Genomic DNA, 23799 nt, shown 5'->3' on the forward strand with positions numbered 1-23799 from the left:
CGAAGTTATTGTACATCAGAAATATTCACGAAAACTGATACAATAAGGAAGGTAAGTCGGCTTCTTCTCGCTGAAATTATAAGGATCTTGTCATCCAATTCCGCTGGATATACTTAAGAAATATTCAAAGCAGATATTTACTTAAAACTAGCCAAAGAGGATGACTTGGGCTGAAGTTACATTCACTTTCTCACGTACCAGACCCATAATGAGAGAAAAACCAGCAGAGCCAAAGCTCCACCGATAAATTTAAACAAAGGAAAATCTGAAAGTGCTTGGTGTGAGCATCAAATGAAGAGTCATATAGCTAATATATATCTATGTATTATGCAGCTGAATCAATCTCATTCTGTCCTTATGACTATTCAAATGTTCTTCTAGGAAACGAGCTTTGGCAGCGTGGTCTTGATGATTTCTGCGGCGATTCGAGAGTATGCAGCTTCAGTTGGGTGGATGGAATCCCAAAACACATAGCGAGACGGGTCAATGCACTTCGGGGTCAACACAAGGCACAGCGGACCAGTCTCAACCAGCCCGGTCCCACAGCATCCCTCGGCCGATACACCAAAACCTGCAATAATATATATTAGATTAGATACATAGTCAATATCGATCTTCTTATATACCTAAAAAAAAAAATCAGATTCTTCATAATTACCTTCTCTGTATGGGTTTTGGATCATGTCCATCAGGGGCTTGTAGGTGTCAGCATAGGCGAATCTGGCTTCCTTCATTTGGGAACTCAACTTCGAGATCAGGATTTGAAGCTTCCTGTTGTAGGCCTGCGAGTCCCTGTTCTGTTGCTCGACACACCTGCGCTGGAGTGTGTGAGGACCAAATAACGGGAATATGCTGTCCGCTGTCATCTGCAACGGCAAGCATCCAGTTGGAGGCATCCCTGCGACTAAAAACTTGCGTGCTCCCAAGCTGTATAGATCCTGTCAAGTCCAAACCGATCAATTTAGAAATCAGTATGGAGTTGAGAATTGATGATAATAACTAAATATATAGTCGCTCAAAAAGTAACATACTTCGCACAATTGCTAACCTGAATAATAAGTTCGAGTCTCTCGAGCAAGAAGTCGTGGTACTGCGGGAGCGAGAACTGCAGCTTCCTGTGCGAAACCGGTAGCCAGTAGAAGTTGTTCAACATGTCGTTGGTCCCAGAGCTGATAACAAACAGGGCGTTGTTGATGATCCGATGGGCTTCCTGAGGCCCGACTTGTCGCTCAATCCTCCTCAGGGCAATCTTGAAGTTATGCACTTGCGATTCCAAGGTCAACAGGTGCCCCAGCACCGCAGTCTCATCATCGATGCCAGATCCTGCAGATGCAAAGCTGGCGCCAGTCAAGAGGTCCTCGTCCTTCAGGGCCGGGTCGAGGTATGCTGGGAGGAACTGCTTAAGTCCCAACTGGGAGATTAGGATGTCAGTAACCAGCCTCCCATTTGTGAACCTTCCAGTGGGAATGTGCCCAGGGAAATCCCGGCCGTACGGGAGATGGTTGCTCACGAACAGAGTGCCAATGTGGTTGTTGTTGCCTGGGTCCAGAGTAGAGTCTCCAAACGCAAAGATGGCGGTCACGCCATGCTGCGAGGCCCATGCGCCGACGAGCAGGTGGAGGACGGAAGCGATGATAATCGTGATGGTTGCGCTGGGAGATGCCATAGGGAAGGCTGATGGATTCTCAAAGATCTTAGCTTGACAATGTGTGTATTGTTTGACGTTAGGGTGCTCCTATTTATAGATCCCTGAAAGAATCCTAATCGGCTTTATTGATTAGATTCATAAAATCTTATCTACACATAAAATTTGGATTTATTTAGATATCAAAAGGGATTCTAGTTAGTTCAATTTAACTTGAAGATATAATTTTCAAAATACAATCAGATTTGTGATCTTATTGGTTATTCGAAATCGAGATACTCCTCAACCACAATTTATGGCTAATTGGAGCAGTCTATTTCTACCTGCTCTTGAACTTACACGCAATTTATGTAGTGTTAAAGTTTGATTGATTTATGTCCTGCACTTTTCTTTAGTGAAAATTTGATATATTCAGTCACTACTAAGCTGTCCATCAAAAGATTCCCATATTTCTTATGCGTTCATAAAACTACCCTCGTCGCGGTAAGGATAATTTGACTCTTTACGTTTGGCATGGTATATTCTTTACCTCATCAAGCCTCTTTAAACAAAGTGTTGATTCGGGCCGAGAATTTTTGAACGCGAGATATTATATTTCAAGACTTGATTATGAGTGCCCATTTACGTGCCGAAGGACCTATCCTTCATTTCGAAATTTGCCATCCTGCACACAGTTTTTCAATAAGAAGCCCGCCGTGCAGGGGCTAAAGCTTGTCTTGATAATACTATCGTATAACTTTAACAACTAGCAATTAACAGTTATCCAAAGCGAAGTGGCAAAGTTTATGCTCAATCCAACAATGGAAAAGCTCTCTATCTATATCTATATTACTATATATCCATGTGTTTTTTTCTCATTATATTATGTTATGTATGATATGTTTTAAATATGGGAGGTATTACACATAAACCGTGACCAATTCGCCTTAAAAAAATTATTGCTACCACCAGAATTGTTCAATTTTCGCACGCATGCACATTTGCTCTCTACTCACCCATTTTCCTGTGGAGTATCAGGGCAAAAAGTGTGGTATATGATGCAACGTTGAGAGAAGAAAGCTTGTATTTCTTTGGAAAGGAATTCTGACCCATTATTAGTCCGAAGAATTTTCACTAATATTTCAAACTAGTTCCGTACTAGGTTGATGAATCCAATTAGGTTATGTTTAGCCTCAGCTTATCACGTAACGAGTATATCCAAATAGCTCGACTATAATCATCAACAACCGTCATGAAATAATAAGCCCCATAAAGTGATTTAATTTTGTATGGCCATCATAAATCTTTAAGAACTCATTAGAATAAATAGTTTGCTTTATTGAGACTTGGAAATGGAGAACGAGTTTGCTTTGATCTATATTCACCCACTCCAAACGTCTTTCTCGTGGTGAGGTCCTGTAATAAGCACATGTGACCATGAAATATCACCTGACAGTTAGAATTAGTAGATAATTGGGCAACTAATATTAAATTGCACTCGAAGGATGGAACCAGGACGACATTTGACAAATTGAGATCTCCAACAATATGTATACTTCCTTCCTTAGTGGCTAGAATGGAATTGCCATTAGAAAAATGAACCCTGAAATTGTTGACTAGAATTAAATAAGTCAAACTTTCCCGTCATGTGACGTGAAGCACCCGTGTCAATAATCCATTGAACATCTAGATTAATGGAAATTAGCTTATTACCAACAAGAGGCTCAGCTAGGTGATCATCTCTTCGGACCATGTCAAGGAGCTTCTCAAATTAAACAGAGGAGAGCTCTGAAATTCTGCTGGGCTTCGGACCAGAACTGGTCTGCACTGTATTGGATCAAACCTGTGAGATGCCCAGCACAGTCGCTCCAACGGACCCCCGCTTCTTCAGCTGCTTCGCCCCATTCTTTCCTTTGTTCTTGGGCTCCCAATCAGCAGGCTTTCCACGGAGCTTCCAGCATGTGCTACGAGTATGGCCCATCCGATCACAATGGTAACAGTAGGGCCTACCTCCCGAGCCTGTGTCAGGTTGATTTGCCCCAGGTCCCTCCTCGACATAATAGACCGCTGCCTCCGGTCCCAACTCATGAATCACCATGTAATAGATTTTGTTGAGAGAAGGAAATGGATCGAGACTCAGGATGTTAGAGCACACCATGCTAAACTCCGGATTAAACCCCATGAGAAATTGGTAGGCTTTATCCTTCTCTCGCTACGATGTCGTGGATGTTATAGGTACAAGTATTAGGATTATGATTTGTTCCCCTTTGTCCCTTCAGTTGAATGTGATATCTTAAGAGATACAGGTTTATAATTGATTTATCTCCTACACTTTTGTTGAGTTAAAGATTGATATATTCAGCCATTGACTTGCTCCTAACTCTATCCATAGAAACATTCCCATGCTCTCTATGCTTTCATAAAACTGCCCTCATTAGAACCGAGACATTATTGCAAGAGAGATACCATATATTTCAAGACCTAATTATGGGTGCCAATTTATGTGCCAAAGGACCTGTCCTTCGTTTTATTCTATTTGAACGTTCGAAATTTGCCATCCTTCACACGGTGTTTCAATAAGAACCCCGCGATGTAGGGGCCTAAAGCTCATCATGGGGATATGGTGACTTTAACAATTAGCAGTGAACAATGGTCAAAGGGGATATGGTGACGGTTACACTCAATCTACAAATGAAAAAATGGGAGAAAAATATATTTTTATCCTATAAATTTGGCATTCAATCAGTTTTGATCCTATAAATTTTAAAAGTGTCGAATCAGTCATATATGTTTGTGCCATAAGGCACTTATGGCACTTTTGATTCATTCCATGACCGATCGATGACGGATGCTGACGTGGATACTAACACAGTTAAATAAGATCACATGGAAGTTTCTTATTAATTGAAATTTTTAAAAATTAAAAGAAAAATTAAAAATTAAATAATGAAAAATTAATAAAATATTATTTTGAAAATAGAATTAAAAAAAAAAGACCCAGCCCTTGTCGGATGACGACGCTGGCGACCGCATCCGAGGGAGGGGCTACACCTAGCAACCACCTAGCCCGACAATGGCAAGGTGGTTTTCCCTTTTATGGATTTTTTTAATTTTCTATTTTTTTAATTTTTTTATGAATTTTTGTGTTATTTAATTACAGGTGAAATTTATTTAACGATGTTAGTATCCATGTCAGTACCGATTACCACCTAGACATAGAATGGACCAAAAATCTTTTACAGAGCAAAAGTATATGACTGATTCAACACTGTTAAAACTTGAATCAAAATTGACTGAATGTCAAATTTATAAGACCAAAAAGGTATTCCTCCCAGAAAAAATCTATATGAGTATATAAAAGGAGAGCTCCTTCTCGTCCAACTTTTAGTTCCAAAATATCTATAACACATATACTTTCGGTTACAATGAGGCTCATAGGCATGAAACAATAAAATAAAAATTATATTGTAAAAACCATGTCAAGTAAAAGATAAATGATACTCTAGCTACTTACATGGAAAAAAGCAAGTCTGTGCTTTCCCTAAATGTATCCTCTATAAAATAAAGTAAAATAACAGATAACATATTATAAAATATCATAAGGTAGTTAAATATAAATATGTAAATTCGCATTTTATTTAACTACCTCCCGTCACTTCGATATCTCTACGATTATGAAAGTCGAAGAAAATTTTTGTTTCACTTTCATTTCCAAAATGTAACCTTAGGAAATAAATTTAATCAATAACAACTACTAAATTAAATTAAAGTTATAATTGTAATTTTACTAAAATATAACTGCTCAACTTCCCCCATTTCTCTCACCCACACAACCTCTCTCTTCCCCTCCCCACCTTTCTCCTCTTTCGGACATCCATCGTTTCTTTCCCTGAATTTTTTCTTTTAAATAATATTTCAAATTCGCTTAGTCAGATAATGGCTTGTTTGATTTACAAATATGATTTTAAAATCACAATTTTAACCTAATTATGCCCATAACAAAATAAAATAACTCATACAAAGTCAAAAAATGGATCTCATTTATACTTTTTTTTTTCACAACAAAACAAAATAACTCATTCAAAGTCAAATGATGTGCCTCATTTATACCACTCTTTTTCAAAATCAAAATCTGATTTTAAAATCCTACTTTGAAACCAAACGCAGCATTAGTATCCCAAATTACCTCTCAAGTTATATTTCCTACTAGTTTAATTTGTTATTTAATTACTTAAATTCAATTATTCATGTCACCATTTATATTATATTTTCAGTCCTTTTATGTTCGTCACTGCACGTAACGCGGGTATATTGGTGTAGTAATAATAAGAGCAAATTACCCCATATATCTCATAGTTTCACCTTCCCTTCAAATCTATCATATACTTTTAAAATGATCTAAATATCCCATGATTTATATATTTTTCCAGATCTATCCAGCCGTTATATCTCCGTTAACATTTAACGATCTTGCTCCTGTGGCCCTTTTACTCAAGATAGATTTGAGAAAGAAAATAAAACTATGAGATAGATTTGAGAAAAAATTAAAACCATGTGATAAATTTGAGAAAAAATTAAAATCATGAAATAAATTTAGAGCCTACTTACGTTTCATTAGCGAAAAATATAATGCCGGGATAGATTTGAAAAAAAATATAACCATTGAATATTTTGGATTTTAAAAGCATAGAATAGATTTGAAATAAAGGTGAAACTATGCGATATGGGTAAAAACCCTTAGTTAATTGCGCCATATGACCTAACGTTTGAAGGAATTTTTAGTTCTAGTCCAAACTTGATTTTTTACCTGAGATATCCCAACGTTGACGTGTTGGTTTCACATCTATCCCGATGTTAATTTTCCGTCCAAAATTGACGAAATTGCACACGTGGCACGTTAATTTCACATTTATCCCGATACTTGTTACAAAATTAACGTGCCACGTATGCAATTCCGTCAATTTTGGACGAGAAATTAGCGTCGGGATAGATGTGAAACCAACACGTCAACGTTGGGATATCTCGGGTAAAAAATCAAGTTTAGGCTAGAACTAAGAATTCCTTCAAACGTTAGGCTATATGGCGCAATTATTCCTAATAATAATAACCATATGGGAGACTATTCTTTAATAACCATCGATGGAGTGCAACCTCCATCCTTCTGTCACCAGTCATACATGATCGAAAACAAGTGCCTAGAGGAATACGATAAATTACATAAAACTCATGGTTGTTGTATATTTGTCACGTTCATTCAGCAAAGTCAGTCATTATCAAACTAAGCCCAGTTGAAGAAGGAGTCTTGGTGCAATGTCACAAGACGCTATTCGGAATTAAGATGTCTTAAATTCGATCTTCACCAGTGAGACTTTTGTGCCATTTTATTTACCTTTATTTCCTTTTATTATACTAGGTCTATGTGCCTCCCTTATTACCGAAAAAAAATTAAGTCCAGTTAGTATCGATTCGGAAAATGTATGATGTAATCATTGTATCGAATGATTACTTTAGTGTAATATCAACATTTAGAAATTAAGGTCCACGATGTCATAATGTAAGTTAAAATACGACCCGAGAGGAAGGGGATATATGACATGTGTTCTCGCCTGATAACCAAAATGTTCCCGCATTTCATTCTCTCCTGTAAGATTACCGGGCCATTTATTTATCTTATATTAGGTCCATGTACCTCGCGTATAATCAGAAAAAAAAAATAAAGAAGAAGAAGAAGAAGAAGAAGCGGACCCACCTTGGACGCCCCCATCCTTAGGCTTTGTGACTGTTGGAGTGGATTGGGCTTCCCTTCAGAATCCGCAGTTTGTGGTACAGACGGCGGTAACTTGTTCTTCTTTCTAGTCTTTCTGAATGGATACGAGTCAATAAATCAATTAGTTGTTTTTCTGTTATGGATTGGCTGCAGTTGTAGGATTTCTTGATCTTTTGCTATGAAAAACATGATTGAGTCGAGATACAGACCGATAGAAAAGATATTTGACAATCATTTTGCTTTCACTTCAGGGAGTGAACATTCATTTCATTTGATAATGATCAAGGATTGATCTCTCAGCTTCTGTTTATCAATTCGATTCTGTTCTTGTCCCCAACAGAATGCCGTGACAATGTAAAAGTGCAGCCCTTATGAAAATCAAACTAGATCAGTTGAAACATAGAAGTTGTCTGGTGTCCAATCCCAAAAGCAACATTCAAAATGGCCACAAATCAGGTAGACCGGATAGGAAAACTAGACGATTCTTCTGTTGGTTTCTCCAGGTATAGCATTGTTTCACTTTCCGACTTCTCGAGGCAATATCACTTTGAAGCTGCTTAGAATCGAACATGGAAACTTATGAAAACGAATCATTTTGATTTTGAAATTCAACACTGTTAATAGCTAGTTTACCATTAGAACTTATTCTAGAGACAGGAAGTCTGAGAATAAGTAAAATGACTAATTCATTTTATGATCTCTGAAGCACAAACATCATGGTCACACAACTGCGGTAGATAATTGTATGCAGAGCGAAAAGAAAATCAACAGTCAGGATACTGCAAATTTTGTTCTTATTTCATTTTTTTTTATTGATGAAAGAGTACAGATGAAATAGCAAGCACTAAAACTCAGCAAGGGTAGTAACAGAGGCAGTTGAGATCGTCTCCACAATGTCCGGCCGCACTCGGACCGTATGTCCTCTTACAATAGGCATCACACCTAGCTTTAATGCAGTCCTGACTACCACCTTCCGGCTTCATGCATGTTTTTGCTTCGACTGTTGCCACTTCGTTCGCTGTAACAACGAAGACATTTTAGCATTTACAGAATAGAGAATAAAAGAAATTAAATTGTTATATGTTCATACAGAATAGAAATGATCGAAATAGTATTAGTAAAGAACTGGGAATTTAGATTATTTTCGACATACAGCTGATCACGAAGAGGATGAGGGCAAAGATGGCCAAGGCGGACCGATTCTTCATCTAGATAGATTGTATGAGAAAATTATCTTCTTGATTGCACGTCAAAACGGATTGACTATGTTATGACCAATACCACAAATGTAGCAGTAATTTATAGGACTAATACTAGTGCAATCAAGCTAATCTTTTAATTTACTACCAAAGATTAATTTAATTACTTTCTACCTATTATATGATATTGCTATTAAGGACATACTAATCGGGCCACCAGGTGGCTGCTTCATGTTTTTAGTGTACTTCCAGATATCATATGATTGTGATTTCATTGTGATTTCATTGTGATTACATTTTAACCTTTCTCTGCTGAGTAATTAATGTGATTAATTAGAATTGATTTCACAAATAATTTGAGTTTTTATATTTGGAATGAAAACAATTTATATATTGTCATCGGTGTTTTTTTTTTTGAAAACTATGCGGGCAATACCAACGTGGGTTGATTCAAGTGGTTCGGCGTTTGTTCCGCTTAAATAATGTCTAGGGTTCGAGTTCTTGTGGATGCATAAAATTCATGCTGAAAGAGTTTTACCCCTTACTGAGCCGATTTGGCTTGACTGTATCTGTCAGAACCCAATTAGGTTTTCGGATATCATGGTTCACATCGAAAAAAAAATACGCGGGCAATTCTTACAATTCGTACCACATTTGTAAAGATTCAAACGAGAGGCATTTTCTATCAATAGTTCGACAACCTCAAATAATATATATAAATCACAGGGTAGCACAGTGACACATGTTTTCGTCTGACAATTAAGATGTTGCAAGTTCAATATTCGTTGAAGACCACCTGTGCCATTGTATTAGCTATTAGGATTTATATTTCATTATATTAGTCCCATGGATCTATGTAACCGAAAAATAATATGCATATATATGTGGACAAATTACACCTAAAAATTAAAATGATGAATTTTTGTAATCACTTTAAATATATCACAAAACATCACTTTGAATATATCACAAAACATCGCTTTGTTTGGTTTAAAAATAAAATTATCCTCAACTGCACTCTATTCTATTATTCCCTCAATTCAACACACAATCATTACTTTTTTTTTATCTTTTTATCTAATTTAATAATAAATTCTCTCACGTATTTTTTCTTAATCATTATTATAATTAATTTATTAATATTAAATTCTTTTAACTATTCATTATTTTTTATCTTTTCCTCCAATTTTATAATAAATTCTTTCGCATACTTTTTTTAATAATTATTATAACTAATTTTTTAATAATACAAATTTCCAACTATTTTATCTCAATTTGATGGAGTGGAGTGGAGTTATATAACTCTACTATAAAACCAAACACCCATTATATTTTTTCATGAATTAATTTATTAATATTAAATTCTTTTAACTATTCATTATTTTTTTATCTTTTTCTCCAATTTTATAATAAATTCTTTCGCATACTTTTTTTAATAATTATTATAACTAATTTTTTAATAATACAAATTTTCAACTATTTTATCTCAATTTGATGGAGTGGAGTGAAGTTATATAACTCTACTATGAAACCAAACGCCCATTGTATTTTTTCATGAAAAGCATGAGCTTTTAAATCTGTCTCAGATATATCATATCATATCATATATTTCTATGATTCTTGGCTAATGTGGCATCTATATTTTGTGTCTTTCTAACTACGGTGGCATCCCCACATCGTCAAAATATTAAATGAATATAAGTAAAAAGTAAAAAAAAAAATTGGAAAAAGGAAACAACAACTGACTAGGGCTTTGCCAGGTGGACCCCACCCCTGGGGACAAGATCCGCCAATGACCTCAAAAGGTACCGAAGACTAGACTTGTGGGGTGGGGGTTGCTAACGAGGCCTCCATTCCTGTGATTTTGCCTGGATTTAGATCTAAATCTCGGGCTAAATTGCAATGGGCCTCTACCCCTGCAATTTAGCCACGGACTTAGGTGGTGTTTGACACTTTTTCAATAATCGTATTACTAGTAATGTATATTACTTGAAGATAAATTCCCATAAAATAAATTACTGGTAATTTACATTCTCATATATAGTGTTTTTATGACATTGCTGGTAAAAAATGAGTTAATCACTTAGAAAATAATGACATTTGCACTTTTTATTAAATATAACGTGATCTTTGAAAAATGATACAGAAAAACATGATCTTTGCATTTTTTTTCTAAATATAATACGATTCGTGGAGAGTAGCACAAAAAAGCAAGACATTTTCATTTTTTTCCTAATTATAACATGACTTTAAAAAATAGCACATAAAAGCACAATATTCAAGGACGATATTTTTTTTTAACTTGCTAGAATCATAGTTAAACTTGAAGGACGTGTCTTTTCGTGTTTTTTTTAAGATCGTGCTATATTTAGGAAAAAAGTATAAAAATAATACTTTTTAAAGGTCGTGCTACATTTAGAAAAAAAAAAAAAAAGAAGAAAAACGTCGTGTATTTTTGTGTTATTTTCTAAATGTCATGTTATATTTAGAAAAAAAGTACAAAAGTCATACTTTTCTAAGCAACTAACCCCTTGTTTAATATTTAATTTTACAATACATCACCAATTACCAAGGTGAGAATTCACTTTCCACTACCTTGGTGGTAATCTACAAACCACTTGGGTGGAAACGTGGATTCCCACGACCCAACCAAACATGTTAACCTTGTGTGTTATGAGATTTTAAACTCCCATTCCTGAGACTATGGATAGATTTGTGCATACCAACCACCCCATTAGATCCAAGTAATGGAGGCTTCACCGGCAGCCCTGACCACAAGGAACGAGGTGACCGAGCAATTTTGATGTCACTAGTGACCTCATCCCCTTTGGTGGGGGCTACTTGTGACCTCATCGCTTGGGATGGCCTTGAGGTGGGGCCACTTACGACCTCATCCCTTGGGGTAGGGGCCGTGGGCGGGCCCTCCAACTTTGGCGGGTGGCAGTAGTTTTTCCTTGAAGTTAGCATGTCCATTGTTTTTTAACTTTAATATTTCCTCCTTTTATATTTTGAATTATTTTGATGATGTGGTACAAAAATTATAAAAGATAGATGTTGTAATAGATTTGAAACAAGATTAAAAGTTGATGTTTTACAGCCAAAAAAAAAATTCTAATATATTTGAGACAAATGTGAATTTTCATGATTTTAGAATAATTTACCCTATATATATATATATTTGATTAGCCGCAGATGTTAAGTTTTATAATGTGTAGGCAGAATTTTTCTCAAAACATGTTGCCTCTTGCTCAAAACCATCGGCCTCTTATGCAGCCATGCATGTGTTTGCTATTAATATATAACACAAGTTACTATTTATACAATTTTGAGGATGATAACAATGTGCTTTAAAAGGTTTAAATCTTTTAAGATATGGCAGGATTATTCTATTTGTTCAGTAATGTTCCCCCCTTAGATATGAACTTGAATAATTTTGAAGGCCCGTCATGAAGAACTAATAATTAATGGAAGGCACATGCATAGATCTGAAAAGTGATACCATATAAAATTTTGAGATGGTCACCGCATTATTGAAAATGATATATACATCGTATTTGTGATAGATTATACAAAATATAAAATACTTAAATTAAAGACAAAACATTTGAATTGAAAGTAGAAGTAAAAAATACTTTCACTAATCACGAGTACAAAAAACACTAGCAATGCGTTTGTTTTCGGAGTTAAAGTCACGAATTTGTGATTGTGATTGTAGAAGAAGACAAAAATATATGGGGCCCACCAGTTTGACTTTTGAAATATAAAATGAATGGAAGGTAGAGATAATTAATTATAATGGGATTGTATTTTAATAATATATGGGGCCCACCAATTTGACTTTTGAAATGTGTGTTTTGTTGTGTAGTGTTTTGAGTTAAAGTTAAAGTTAAAATCTTAAATCACGACTTTGATAACAAACGGAGCATAGATATTTTAATTAAAAGTTATAAATGCGTGACCATAACTCCTTGTCATGTTAAATGGATCTTACCTTTAATATCGAGACCTTATTAGGTAAATTTCTAACAGGAGATGTTGACGTCGCATCTCAAAACAACGAGAGAAATAGTGAAAAGGGATAACAATATAATCCTAATCGCAAGAAACCCAATTAGATCAAATCAGGTGCAGTCCAACAGTATATTTCATAGGAGTGTGCATTGATATCGGGTATATCTGGAGTCTATCGGAACCTACACGTTAGGATATAGTCTGGATAGTTCGTATTTAAAATAAGGTGGGGTCCGAGTATTAAAATACAAAACCAGTAAAAATCGATTCGATCTCGATTCTTGCATATTGAATATCTAGAATCGAAATCGGAACCGATACTCGGATCCGGATAATAATTTTCTCTATTATATATATATATATTCAGATATTCCTATATTTAAAATATAGTCACTAATTTTAAAAAAATCTAAATCTACGTCGACATTCTGTTTTGTGTGATTACTGATTAAGGATGAAACATTTTCTGTTTTATTTAGCGAAATTTTTTTTTACAGGTAAGGTATCCGGAACCTGTAGTATAATACATGTTTCGATTCCATGACTGAACATAATAGGGTCCGGTTTCAAAATCTTGAAATATATCCAAATAAGGTAAGATTCGGATATCGTGAAAAAAAAGAGAAGATATTCGGACTCGCACATCTCTAATATTTCGCCATATATTTATACTTTCTGAGTCTATAGAATAGGGTACTAAGTGTGTTTGGATTGAGAGTTGAGTTGAGTTGAGTTTTGATTTTAATTGATTTGTAATGATTGTATGGTTGAATTATGAGAAAAAGTGTGAAAAAGTAATAAATAATTGAGAAAAAATAATGATTAAGTAATGATTGTGTTGTTGAATTGTGAAAAAGTAATAAATAGTTGAGAGAATTTAATATTAAAAATTGAATTGAATGGTTAAAAAAATTTAAAAAATAAAAAAAGTAATGATTGTGATGTTGAATTGAAAATAAGTGAAGTTGAGTTGAGTTGAGTTGAGTTGAACATTTTTTCGAAAACAAACACATCATCTTGTATATATTTAAGATTTTCTTGTTGACTTTTCTATATGGATCAACTCTCAACAAGTGTCGGACTCTATGAAAAATTTTATCAGCGAGGGCGTGTATGGGGTCTTTCCACAGCATTCAAGAGACACCCTCAAATAAAGAATCCGTGCTCCGAACTGGTACATTTTTATGGTTTGTCTGGTTTGTAAATGTGATTTAAAATTACAATTTTAATTTAATTTTATCCACAATAAAATAAAAAAACTCATACAAAGTCAAAGAGTGAGCCCCATTTATATCACTTTTTTTCACAACAAAATAAAATAACTCATACAAAGTCAAAGAGTGAGCTTCATTTATACCATTTTTTTTTAAAAATCAAAATCTAATTTTAAAATGTTACTTTGAAGAGCATGGTCTTGTTTGGTTTCATAGTGTTATTTTAAAATCACAATTCTAACTTAACTCTACTCACTACAAAACAAAATAACTTATACAAAGTCAAAGAGTGGACCCCATTTATACCACTTTTTTCACAACAAAACAACATAACTCATACAAAGTCAAAGGGTGGGCCTCACTCTTTTTCAAAATCAAAATTTGATTTTAAAATTCTTCTATGAAATCAAACGCAACATTAGTAATTCATTGACAAGCTCCCGCAGTTTTGGGGCCTGTTTGGTTTCAAGATGGTATTTTAAAATCACAATTCTAACTTAATTCTATCCACTACAAAACAAAATAACTCATACAAAGTCAAAGAGTGGACCTCATTTATACCACTTTTTTCCACAACAAAACAACATAACACATACAAAGTCAAAGGTGGGCCTCATTTATACCACTCAAAATCAAAATCAAAATCTGATTTTAAAATTCTACTATGAAACCAAACGCAACATTGGCCTTTGAGCCGCCTCTTTGTCTTCCCTTTCTTCAATATCGATAAGCCTTTCGAGGGAACTATAGTTTTAGGACCCTCCCGTGATTATCCTAGTCAATTCTTTTTTTCAATTTGCATTGAATAGGTTGTGAATAAAACATGTGCTAATAAAATGAAAATCATGCGTTGTGATTTTTCTTTTCTTTTCTTTTTCTTTTTTAATAAATTACGTCCTGTGGTTGGCAATGCTGAAATTGATAAAAAGATATTTGCTCTCACAGCCAATGACTTTTTATATTAAAAAAGAAAACAGTGGATCTTACATGGCAATCATGAAATTTCAAAAGTGGGACTCAAATTCCATTCATCCATCGGAGTAGTGAGTCCTAATTCTTTTATATCCCAATTTATCCGAGGTGACGTGGCTGGTATCCGTGTTACCAAAGTGAGCTATCAAATTTGGAACTTATCCCCCTTCATTGGACATGCTCTTATGGACGAGTGCTGATTTAAATAAAATATTGAAAGTTTTGAAAATACTTACAAAATGTTTAATAAGATGCACTAAAATTATTTTGAGAGCGATTTAAATTAATAAAATCTTATGAATCTGTATATGAAATTAAATCATATTAATTTATTCTTTATTCTTTAAAATAGCAAATCACGTACTATTGCTACGAAATTGGATAGTTGCTTAGATTAATAATATTTATCATTCGATGAATTAGTAGTTGCTAAGGCTTGATGAAATTATTTTCATGGCAACAAATGAGTTATAGATAATTGAGAAAAAATCCTTCATAATGCGGGGTTTTATTAAATATATTGTTCCGAAATTATACAGCCGAAAAGTCAAAACACTCTGCCTCCTGCTAGTGCCGAGCTGCTCAGTGCTCAGGGGAGGGAGACGACTGCCCGGACCGAGAATGTCGCTGCAGAGTCAGCTGACGGCTTCAATCTCTTCTTCCTCATCCGCATTCTTAGCTCTGTCCAACTTTAACCCTTCAAGGTATTCTCTTCGTTTTGTTCCCGGTTCCTTTTTGTGGGTTCGGAGCTTCTCAATGATCGGTTTTTTATGTATTGTTCTTTCTGGGACGATGTTGCATTGCAGGGCTGCAAATGTTCCGGTCCCAGCTAAGAGATTGGGAATATGTAGATGCGTTGCGACCCCTACCGAGGAAACGACGAGTGAGCTCTCCCTCTCTCTCTCTCTCTCTCTCTCTCTCTCTCTCTCTCTCTCTCTCTCCTCTCTCTGTTCTTTTCTCGTCCCAGTGTAGCAGGAAAGGCAACATATTTATTTGAGATTACATGCCATTCTGCCGAAACTTCGTTGTTGAATGAAAACCTTCTATTGATGTTTTTCCAGTTGTAGGCATTGTCGGTGATCTCTAAAGCTCATATAAGAATTTGGTGGCAGGGAGTTTTGCTGTAAAGCGTATATTTAGGCATTTCTAATCGAATTGAAATAGGAGGAATCTCGAGGATTATTCATTACTGGAGTTTGCGGTTTAAGACTCTGCTTGTTGCTTCTAGATAAACTCTGCTTAGTCGGGGTTGGAACCACTTGGTTCTGCCTCCGATAAACTCTGATTGTTGCTGCTAGATACTTTTGGAAAGGATTGAGCTTCTTTGGTGTACTTCTTAGTACTTGTCTTGTTTAGTATCCCTTTAATGCTTACTGGGTTCTTTCGGCATTACATGCAAGTTGAAGTTTTGTCACCAAAAAAAAAAAAAAAGGAGGAGAATTTTGCTGATGAACTCTCCTGTTTTATTTTGTGAAGCTTACAAGACAAAGGTCTCCCGCAATGCGAACATAGCCAAGCTCCAAGCTGGTTACCTCTTCCCGGAGGTCTGTTACCTGTTTAATCTTCTGCTAATCACACGATAAATTACGGAATCTCTGTATCTGTGATTATTTTCTTTTGGACGAATTATCTACTATATGTATTGAAATCAATGTTTTTGTGGAATTTAGGTAGCTAGAAGGAGGACAGCGCACTTGGCTAAGTACCCTAATGCAAAGGTGATAAGCCTCGGAATTGGTGATACTACTGAACCAATTCCTGAAGCGATAACCTCTGCAATGGCGCAGGTTTTAGTTACTTCTACTTTAGTTCCTCTTTAAATAGATTGCACCTGATTTTTGTTCCTGCTGGCCATGATGTTAAGCTATTTTCAACTTGTTTTTTATTGGAGCAGAGATCGTATGGACTGTTAACTCTTGAGGGCTACAGTGGATATGGTGCTGAACAGGGCGAAAGGGTAATTCTCAGATCTTGAATTGATAGCATGAAGCTGAAACTATTTTCTTCTTCTTCTTTTGAAATTGTCCTGCATTGGAGCAGGATCTCTCATGGTCTTCTTTACAGTTGGAAATGTTTAGATCCAGTAGCAGATATGTATCCTTGGTTTAATTAGAACTGGACCATTTTCATTAAAGATCTTGGTTGTTTGTCTAGTTTTCACTATTAATTGATTTTTAAATTCCTTTCGTTTTCCATATCTTGATCTAATGATATCTAAATGAATAACTCCTGCAAATCTTTGCAGCCGCTAAGAGTTGCAATTGCCTGAACTTTCTACAAAGACCTTGGCATTGAAGAAGATGATATATTTGTGTCCGACGGTGCCAAATCTGATATTTCTCGTCTTCAGGTGCATATTTTTTTTCATTTATATATTTAGTTACATGTTTCTCCGTATGTGACTGCGGCTTTTGATCTACTCATCCCCTTTGTATGATTTTCATTTCTCGGGATGACAAATACATGCTTTTCGTTGGTTTCTAATTATGACGTGAAGATTATTAAGAAATCAGTGCTCATCAATATTTACTTATTTATTGGCCAAGAAAGAAATTTACTTCTCTTTGCTTTTCTTGCAGATTGTTTTTGGGTCTGATGTTACAATGGCAGTTCAAGATCCATCATACCCGGTAATGAATCTTGATAACTAGCTGAGGAGTAGAATTTAGGATCTAGAGAGAGAATTTGATAAGAAAGGGATATTATGATTCTTTTTTTTTGGATAAGTATTAAGTTATTATGATTATCCTATCTTCACTGAGCTTTCCCTCCTGTCGCCAAAATTTCGTATTTGCAGGCCTATGTGGACTCAAGCGTCATAATGGGGCAGACGGGGCAGTACAAAGAGGACAATGAGAAGTACGCCAATATTGAGTACATGAAGTGCACCCACGAGAATGGATTCTTCCCAGATTTGCCAACTGTGGCTCGCACTGATATCATATTCTTCTGCTCGCCGAATAATCCCACTGGAGCTGCTGCCACAAGGGAGCAACTGGCCTAACTTGTCCAGTTTGCCAAGGACAATGGTTCGATCTTAATCTATGATTTTTCATATGCTATTTTCATGTCCGATGACAACCCACGGAGCATATATGATATTCCTGGAGCCAATGAGGTATTTCTGGAGTCATGTTTTCTTTCTATGTCAATATTTCCATGCTTGATGCTTGTTATATGAGAGATGCAGGAATTTCCATTATTTGGTTTTTACTTCTGAGACAGAACCAATTTTGGAGAATAGAAAATTTTCCTCCATTTTTCATTCTTCTCTTATTGGAAAACAAAAAAATTAGGGGAGCAACACATTTGATTGCACGTTTGGAGCGGATGAATCACAAAAACTTCCTGTAAACTACAACCTGACATATTTTCCCTCAATTTCTTTTGCTCTTTTACTAAGAAGATAAAAAATGGGATGTAGCTCTTTCCCCGAGCTGTACAATGTGTTTTCAAAAGCACAGGGTAGTACAAAATGCTTACTGTAATGGGTTTTGATATGTAAGCCAAATCTTTCATTCACCTGAATAGTAGTGTAGAGAGTCACAGGGGGTAGATTGTGTAACTTGAATGAATTGTCAATGTTGGCATGAACTATGCAGGTTGCAATCGAGACAGCATCATTCAGCAAGTATGCGGGGTTCACTGGGGTTCGTCTTGGTTGGACAGTGGGTCCCAAAACAGCTTCTTTTTTCTGATGGATCTCCCATTGCCAAGGATTTCAATAGAATTGTTTGCACATGCTTTAATGGCGCATCTAATATCTCTCAGGCTGGTGGTCTCGCCTGCCTTTCTCCTGAAGGCCTTAAGGTGACATTTCTTAATTCAATTGGTTGAAGGAAATCTAACTTAGGCGTCCCTTTTTCTCAGGCAAAAGCAGTCATTAGAAATCTTTATTGGTAACGCATTCTCAGTACGATCACATCTGACGAGAAGTTCCTAAGAAGTGCTTTTTCCAAAAAAAGTTCCAAGTTCCCAAACGAAACTGAATTTGAAAGCTGAAACTTGTTTTCTTAAGCACGCACACTGGAAATATGCATAGGTATGACTTTCTCGTCGTTCAAGTTTCTCGGCAGCATCGGGACTGATGGATCAATGAGGTTTTGAGTCTTTTCACATTTCTCTTCATGTAGTATAAATCATAAACTTCTAGTGAAGTGCAGTTCTACAAAATTTTCCGTTGGTTTTCTCTATTTGTTAAGTATGGAATCCTGGAAGATTTCTCCAGCCCCTGGGACTTTCCATGGAAACTCATCGGAACTCAATGGACTTGAGTATCTTTTGCAGGCAATGCATGAAGTGATTGGTTTCTACAAACAAAACACTCGGATAATTATGGAGACATTCAACTCTCTCGGGTTTAAAGTCTATGGAGGGAAGAATGCTCCTTACGTGCGGGTACACTTCCCTGGCCGAAGCTCGTGGGATGTCTTCGCCGAGATTCTCGAGAAGACCCATGTGGTGACGACACCTGGCAGCGGTTTCGGTCCTGGGGGTGAGGGTTTTATCCGAGTTAGTGCGTTTGGGCACCGAGAGAACGTATTGGAAGCATGCAGGAGATTCAAGGAGCTCTACAGGTAAACAATAACAAGACAACCCTTTGAGGGAGATTACTGACTAGAGTTCTGGTTCCAGGAGCAATTGGGTTTTGTTCATCAGATTGTGTCAGGATAGAACAACCCAACGCATATGGTGAGTCGTGATAGGATAAACTATCCTGATAAATAATGCATTGGAATGTCGTACAACTGTTGTCGGCGCAAATTAAATTCATGTTAAAAAAAAAAAAGTTTCTGTGACACATGGACACAGGGATGTTCCTCGATGACAATCATATTTGTGATCTTTATCAGTTATTGGAAAGTGCGGTACTCCTTAATTACGAGATATGGCTAGTTTGAGCAGTCTGTTTCTTTCTTCCCATGAATTTAAATGTAATGTAATTGGTTTGGAATATTCCAAAGTATGCGACTTAATTAATATATCTCATGCCCTTATGTTAAGCGAAAATTTGTTATATGCAGTAATTTTGTCTGTCAAAACATTCCCGTGCTTCTTGTGCGTTCCTCAGCGCGGTCGGGGTAATTGATTATGATGTTTACAATGCTATGTTCGTAGCCTTATCGAGCCTCGCTCATTGAGCCAAGTTTGGGGTCAGTCTACGTGCCAAAGAAAATATCTTTCATTTGTTCTATTCAAAAGTTCAAAATTTCCCGTCTTCACTTTCTTCTAATGACGCCACGTGGATCACATATATACGCCTAAATCTTCGTTTAGACGATGAAGTGATAGAAAAATAACTCGGACCAAGCTCGAGATGATGGAATTAAAATGCCACAAGAGCAAGAGTAATTTGATTATGATAGGTCTCCTTCACACTGAAGATTACAACTCATTTATAGACTAGAAGATCGGATCATCCATATCCATATAATATACCAAAAGAAACTTCAGATATTTGATATCTTTCTCTTTGAATGAGATCTCCATTCCCTCTAAAAGCTACCGCTTAACTTCAACTACTAGCTTGCTCTGTTTGGTTTCAGAGTTATATTTTAGAATCACAATTCTAACTTAATTCTACCCACTACAAAACAAAATAACTCATACAAAATCAAAGAGTGGGTCCCATTTATATTACTTTTTTCCACAACAAAACAACATAACTCTTACAAAGTCAAAGGGTGGACCCCATTTATACCACTCAAAATCAAAATTAAAATCACAATTCTAAAATCCTTTTATGAAACCAAACACCACCTAACTAAAAGCATTAAGTACATCATAGAGAGTGAAAATCAACTACTTATACTCAACAATCCACCTTAATCTGAATTTAGTCTTTCAGTATCATAATTAAAGAGTCAACAACTATTCCACCTACTTCATTAATTAAACTTGACTTTTTCTCCCATCAATATTGACAACTTATTTTGGCCTTTAATGCTTCGAATCGGGCCTCTTTAGATTGGGCTTCTCACGAACAAAACTTATTGCCTCTGTATCGTGTAAACTCTTCATCTTCCCTCTCCACTTGACGAGAATCCGGCCTCGATTTATCCATAATCGGCTTATTTGGACTTCACCGTTTTGTGGCTTGCATGATCCAAAAATCCTCCGCATTATTCTCCCACACTCGTGAGAAGCTCGTCCTCGAGCTGACGTGATAAATATAACGTTTCATTCAGGATGATTTGGAGGTGCTCGTATTGGACATGACTCATATGATGAATCTTCAATTGCAATGTCTTCAAGTTCCATGTATGAAGAACTTAAATCTGGTACCTTTATGACTTTCTCTTCAAAAGATGAATCCTTCACGATTAAAACTTGAATATCTTTATGCTCTAAGGTTGATTTGTTTTGGGACTCTAGTTCTTCTTCCTCTTTTGATTTGTCATCCTTCACGGAAACTTCTTCATCTATTTTGTCGTTCTTGGAGTCTTCTTCTTCAATCTGCACTTTTTCCTCCTTTATTACAGCATCGAAGGTCATAATATCACTCGTTTATGAATTTTCAGTTTGAATAGAATGGCTTAACTCCACAAAATCATTTGGAGATTCAAATAGGTGCTCCTCATATTCCAAAGGAAGGAATCTAGCCTTTAGCAAATGCTTCATAAGCCCCCATGTGAATATCGGATCCTTATTATCTTAAAGACAATCTCTTTGCAACCTTTCCCACCAAATAGAAGCTCTACCCCTTAAACGATAAACTGCTCGATCAAGTCATCTTCCGTCATCGAGAATGTCTTAGTAGTCGAAGGAACTCGTCTACATCAGACATCAATTCCAATAACTCCTCAACCCTCGTGCTTCCACTGAAAATTGAAATTTTTTTTGGAGAATAATCATTTAACTTGTATAGATATCCTCTTCTTCTATAAGAACTGCCGATCCAATTATACTTGCCGTCTTTGGAACTCATAAGAAACGCGTTGAGTGAAAGGTGACTTACGAGGAATAACTCATTGTATCAAGCCTCAGTCTTCTTCATTCCAGTTGCTGCCTTTCATGAGTGCATCAAGCCTCTCAACTCTCTGCTCCATGAATGTAGAACATCCTTCGTTCTTCGATAAGAGGATGGTTGTGACTCGCCTTGTTGGCCAGTTTAGGCGAATTCCTGCTCTGATTCGAACTGATGCAGCGGGGTTCACGTATACACGCTTAAATATTCATTTAGACGATGGAAAATGCCTCAAGAGCAAGAGTAATTTAATTATGATATGATAGGTCGAAGATTACAACTCATTTATAGACTAACACTTAACTCCAACTACCACCCAAAGCCAGCTAAAAGTATTACTTACATCATTGAGAATGAAAATCAACTAAATATACTCAACAACCCAACTTAATCAGAATTTAGTCTTCCAATATCATAATTAAAGAGCCAATAATTATTTCACCTACTTCATTAATTAAACTTGACTTCTCTTCCCCATCAATATCAGCAACTTATTTGGGTCTTCAATGCTTCGAATCAGGCCTCATTAGATTGGGCTTCTCATGAACAAAACTTATTGCCTCCGTATCGTCTAGACTTCTCATCTTTCCTTTCCACTTGACGAGATCCCGACCTTAATTTATCCATAATCGACTTATTTCGACTTCACTGTTTTGTTGCTTGCGTGATCCAAAAATCCTCCGCATTCAAAAAGAACACCCACGACATGGGGCATAAAGCTCATCTTGAATATACTCTTTATAACATTAACAATTATATTAGCAAATGAAAAATGAACCAAAGCGATTCACAAAGTACCATTATCAGCTCTTATTTCAGGATGACACAGTAATTCATAAAAAAAAAAAAACGACATTGTATCATTACCAAGCTCCATAAGCACCTTTTATGGATTGCAATAATCTCTATCCATCAGTCAGCGACTGTCCATGATGATCGGAAACACGCGCCTAGAAGCATATGCTAAATCCCATAATAGTCATGGACGATGGATATTTGTAATCTTTTTATTTATTTATTTTTAAATCATTAGTGATGTATATTTGTAAGGTTCATTCAATAAGGTCAAGTCATTATCTAACTATTTGTTAGCACCATTTATTATAAGGTAAAACCCAGCCCAAGCCCAGCAGCCCACCACTATGATCGGTCCCACCTCGGACGCACCCATCATCGATTGGCTTTGTGACCGTTGGAATGTTGGTGGCTTTTCTTCAGGATCCGCTCCTCTTTCTCCTCTTGTCATCTTTGAACACAGACACAGAGACAGAGACAGAGAGAGTTGCAGAGATGACTGAAGAAGGCAATCTACCTCCCCAAACTCGACATGAACACGATCTTCAACTGTCAACATCCTCCTCCCTCGGCTTCGTCTATTACAGGTACCTTCTTTCTGCAATAGCTGTTCTTGTACTTAATACCCGACAATCACTAGTAGTTTCAAAACTGACTGACATTCCGTTACTGAAAAATGACGAACTCGGCCTGTTCGTGTTGCAGCTGCGGTGCTTGCGGGTACAACTTGAATCTCAGCTCAAGTAACCGGCACACGTTATCGGTTATTGGGTCCGAGTACGGGAAGCTCGTGAGGAGAGGGATCGTCTCCTTCTTTTCGATCGATGAGAGCCGGTTCACTCAGATGGAAGAGGTCAAGTACCGGCCCTACTTCACCTCCAAGCGCTCGTGGGGCCTGCTGAGGAGGAGAACCAAGCTTCTCTGTCGCAAATGCGGGGCCCATGTCGGGAACTCGGACAAGTGTAGGGCGTCTTCCTCTGAGTCATGGGATGGGTTATCTGAGAGTCGAATCTTTAGTATAAAGATTGGCGCTTTACAACCTTTATCCACAGAGCACTTCATGATATAGACACGGGCAAACTAGTTCTTCTTTTCGGTCTTTTTGGATGGATATCGAGTGACAAATAGATGAGTTATTCGTTTTTCTCGGTTGGGGACTGTTTGTGTTTGTAGAATTCCTTCATCTTTCCTATGAAAAACATGACGCAGTTTCGAGATTCTGACCCAATAAAAAAGATATTCGATAGTCA

General features: G+C 36.4%; 2 protein-coding genes, 1 long non-coding RNA gene and 1 pseudogene across 3 annotated transcripts; 2 read left to right on the top strand and 2 right to left on the bottom strand.

The window, feature by feature from the left end:
- Window positions 1-377: 377 nt before the first annotated feature.
- On the bottom strand, window positions 378-1666 carry LOC116200388 (GDSL esterase/lipase At2g40250-like). The gene is made up of 3 exons (XM_031531235.1): window positions 1298-1666; window positions 659-938; window positions 378-571 (listed from the first exon to the last, which is right to left on the bottom strand). The coding sequence occupies exons 1-3, from the start codon at window positions 1664-1666 to the stop codon at window positions 378-380; spliced, it is 843 nt and encodes a 280-aa protein (XP_031387095.1).
- A 13645-nt stretch (window positions 1667-15311) lies between these two features.
- On the top strand, window positions 15312-19769 carry LOC116198664 (annotated as a pseudogene).
- Window positions 19770-20456: 687 nt separating this feature from the next.
- LOC116198697 lies at window positions 20457-22648 on the bottom strand. The gene is made up of 2 exons (XR_004155365.1): window positions 21746-22648; window positions 20457-21608 (listed from the first exon to the last, which is right to left on the bottom strand). It is a non-coding gene; the product is annotated as an uncharacterized LOC116198697 (long non-coding RNA).
- A 287-nt stretch (window positions 22649-22935) lies between these two features.
- On the top strand, window positions 22936-23799 carry LOC116201129 (uncharacterized protein At4g08330, chloroplastic-like). Its single transcript, XM_031532249.1, has 2 exons — window positions 22936-23136; window positions 23255-23799. Exons 1-2 carry the CDS (start codon window positions 22952-22954, stop codon window positions 23616-23618), a joined length of 549 nt encoding a protein of 182 aa, XP_031388109.1. The 5' UTR covers window positions 22936-22951; the 3' UTR covers window positions 23619-23799.

Source organism: Punica granatum, chromosome 3, assembly GCF_007655135.1.
Source record: "Punica granatum isolate Tunisia-2019 chromosome 3, ASM765513v2, whole genome shotgun sequence".
Classification (NCBI taxonomy): domain Eukaryota; kingdom Viridiplantae; phylum Streptophyta; class Magnoliopsida; order Myrtales; family Lythraceae; genus Punica; species Punica granatum.

Bases quoted from the DNA above. Each gene is read 5' to 3' on its own strand.
- LOC116200388 (XM_031531235.1), bottom strand. From the start codon at position 1,666: ATGGCATCTCCCAGCGCAACCATCACGATTATCATCGCTTCCGTCCTC. The intron at 939-1,297 runs GTGCTGGGGCAC...TGGACTTGACAG, and splicing joins GCATCGATGATGAGACTGCG to GATCTATACAGCTTGGGAGC. The intron at 572-658 runs GTAATTATGAAG...ATATTATTGCAG, and splicing joins CCAAAACCCATACAGAGAAG to GTTTTGGTGTATCGGCCGAG.
- LOC116201129 (XM_031532249.1), top strand. From the start codon at position 22,952: ATGTTGGTGGCTTTTCTTCAGGATCCGCTCCTCTTTCTCCTCTTGTCA. The intron at 23,137-23,254 runs GTACCTTCTTTC...TTCGTGTTGCAG, and splicing joins CTCGGCTTCGTCTATTACAG to CTGCGGTGCTTGCGGGTACA.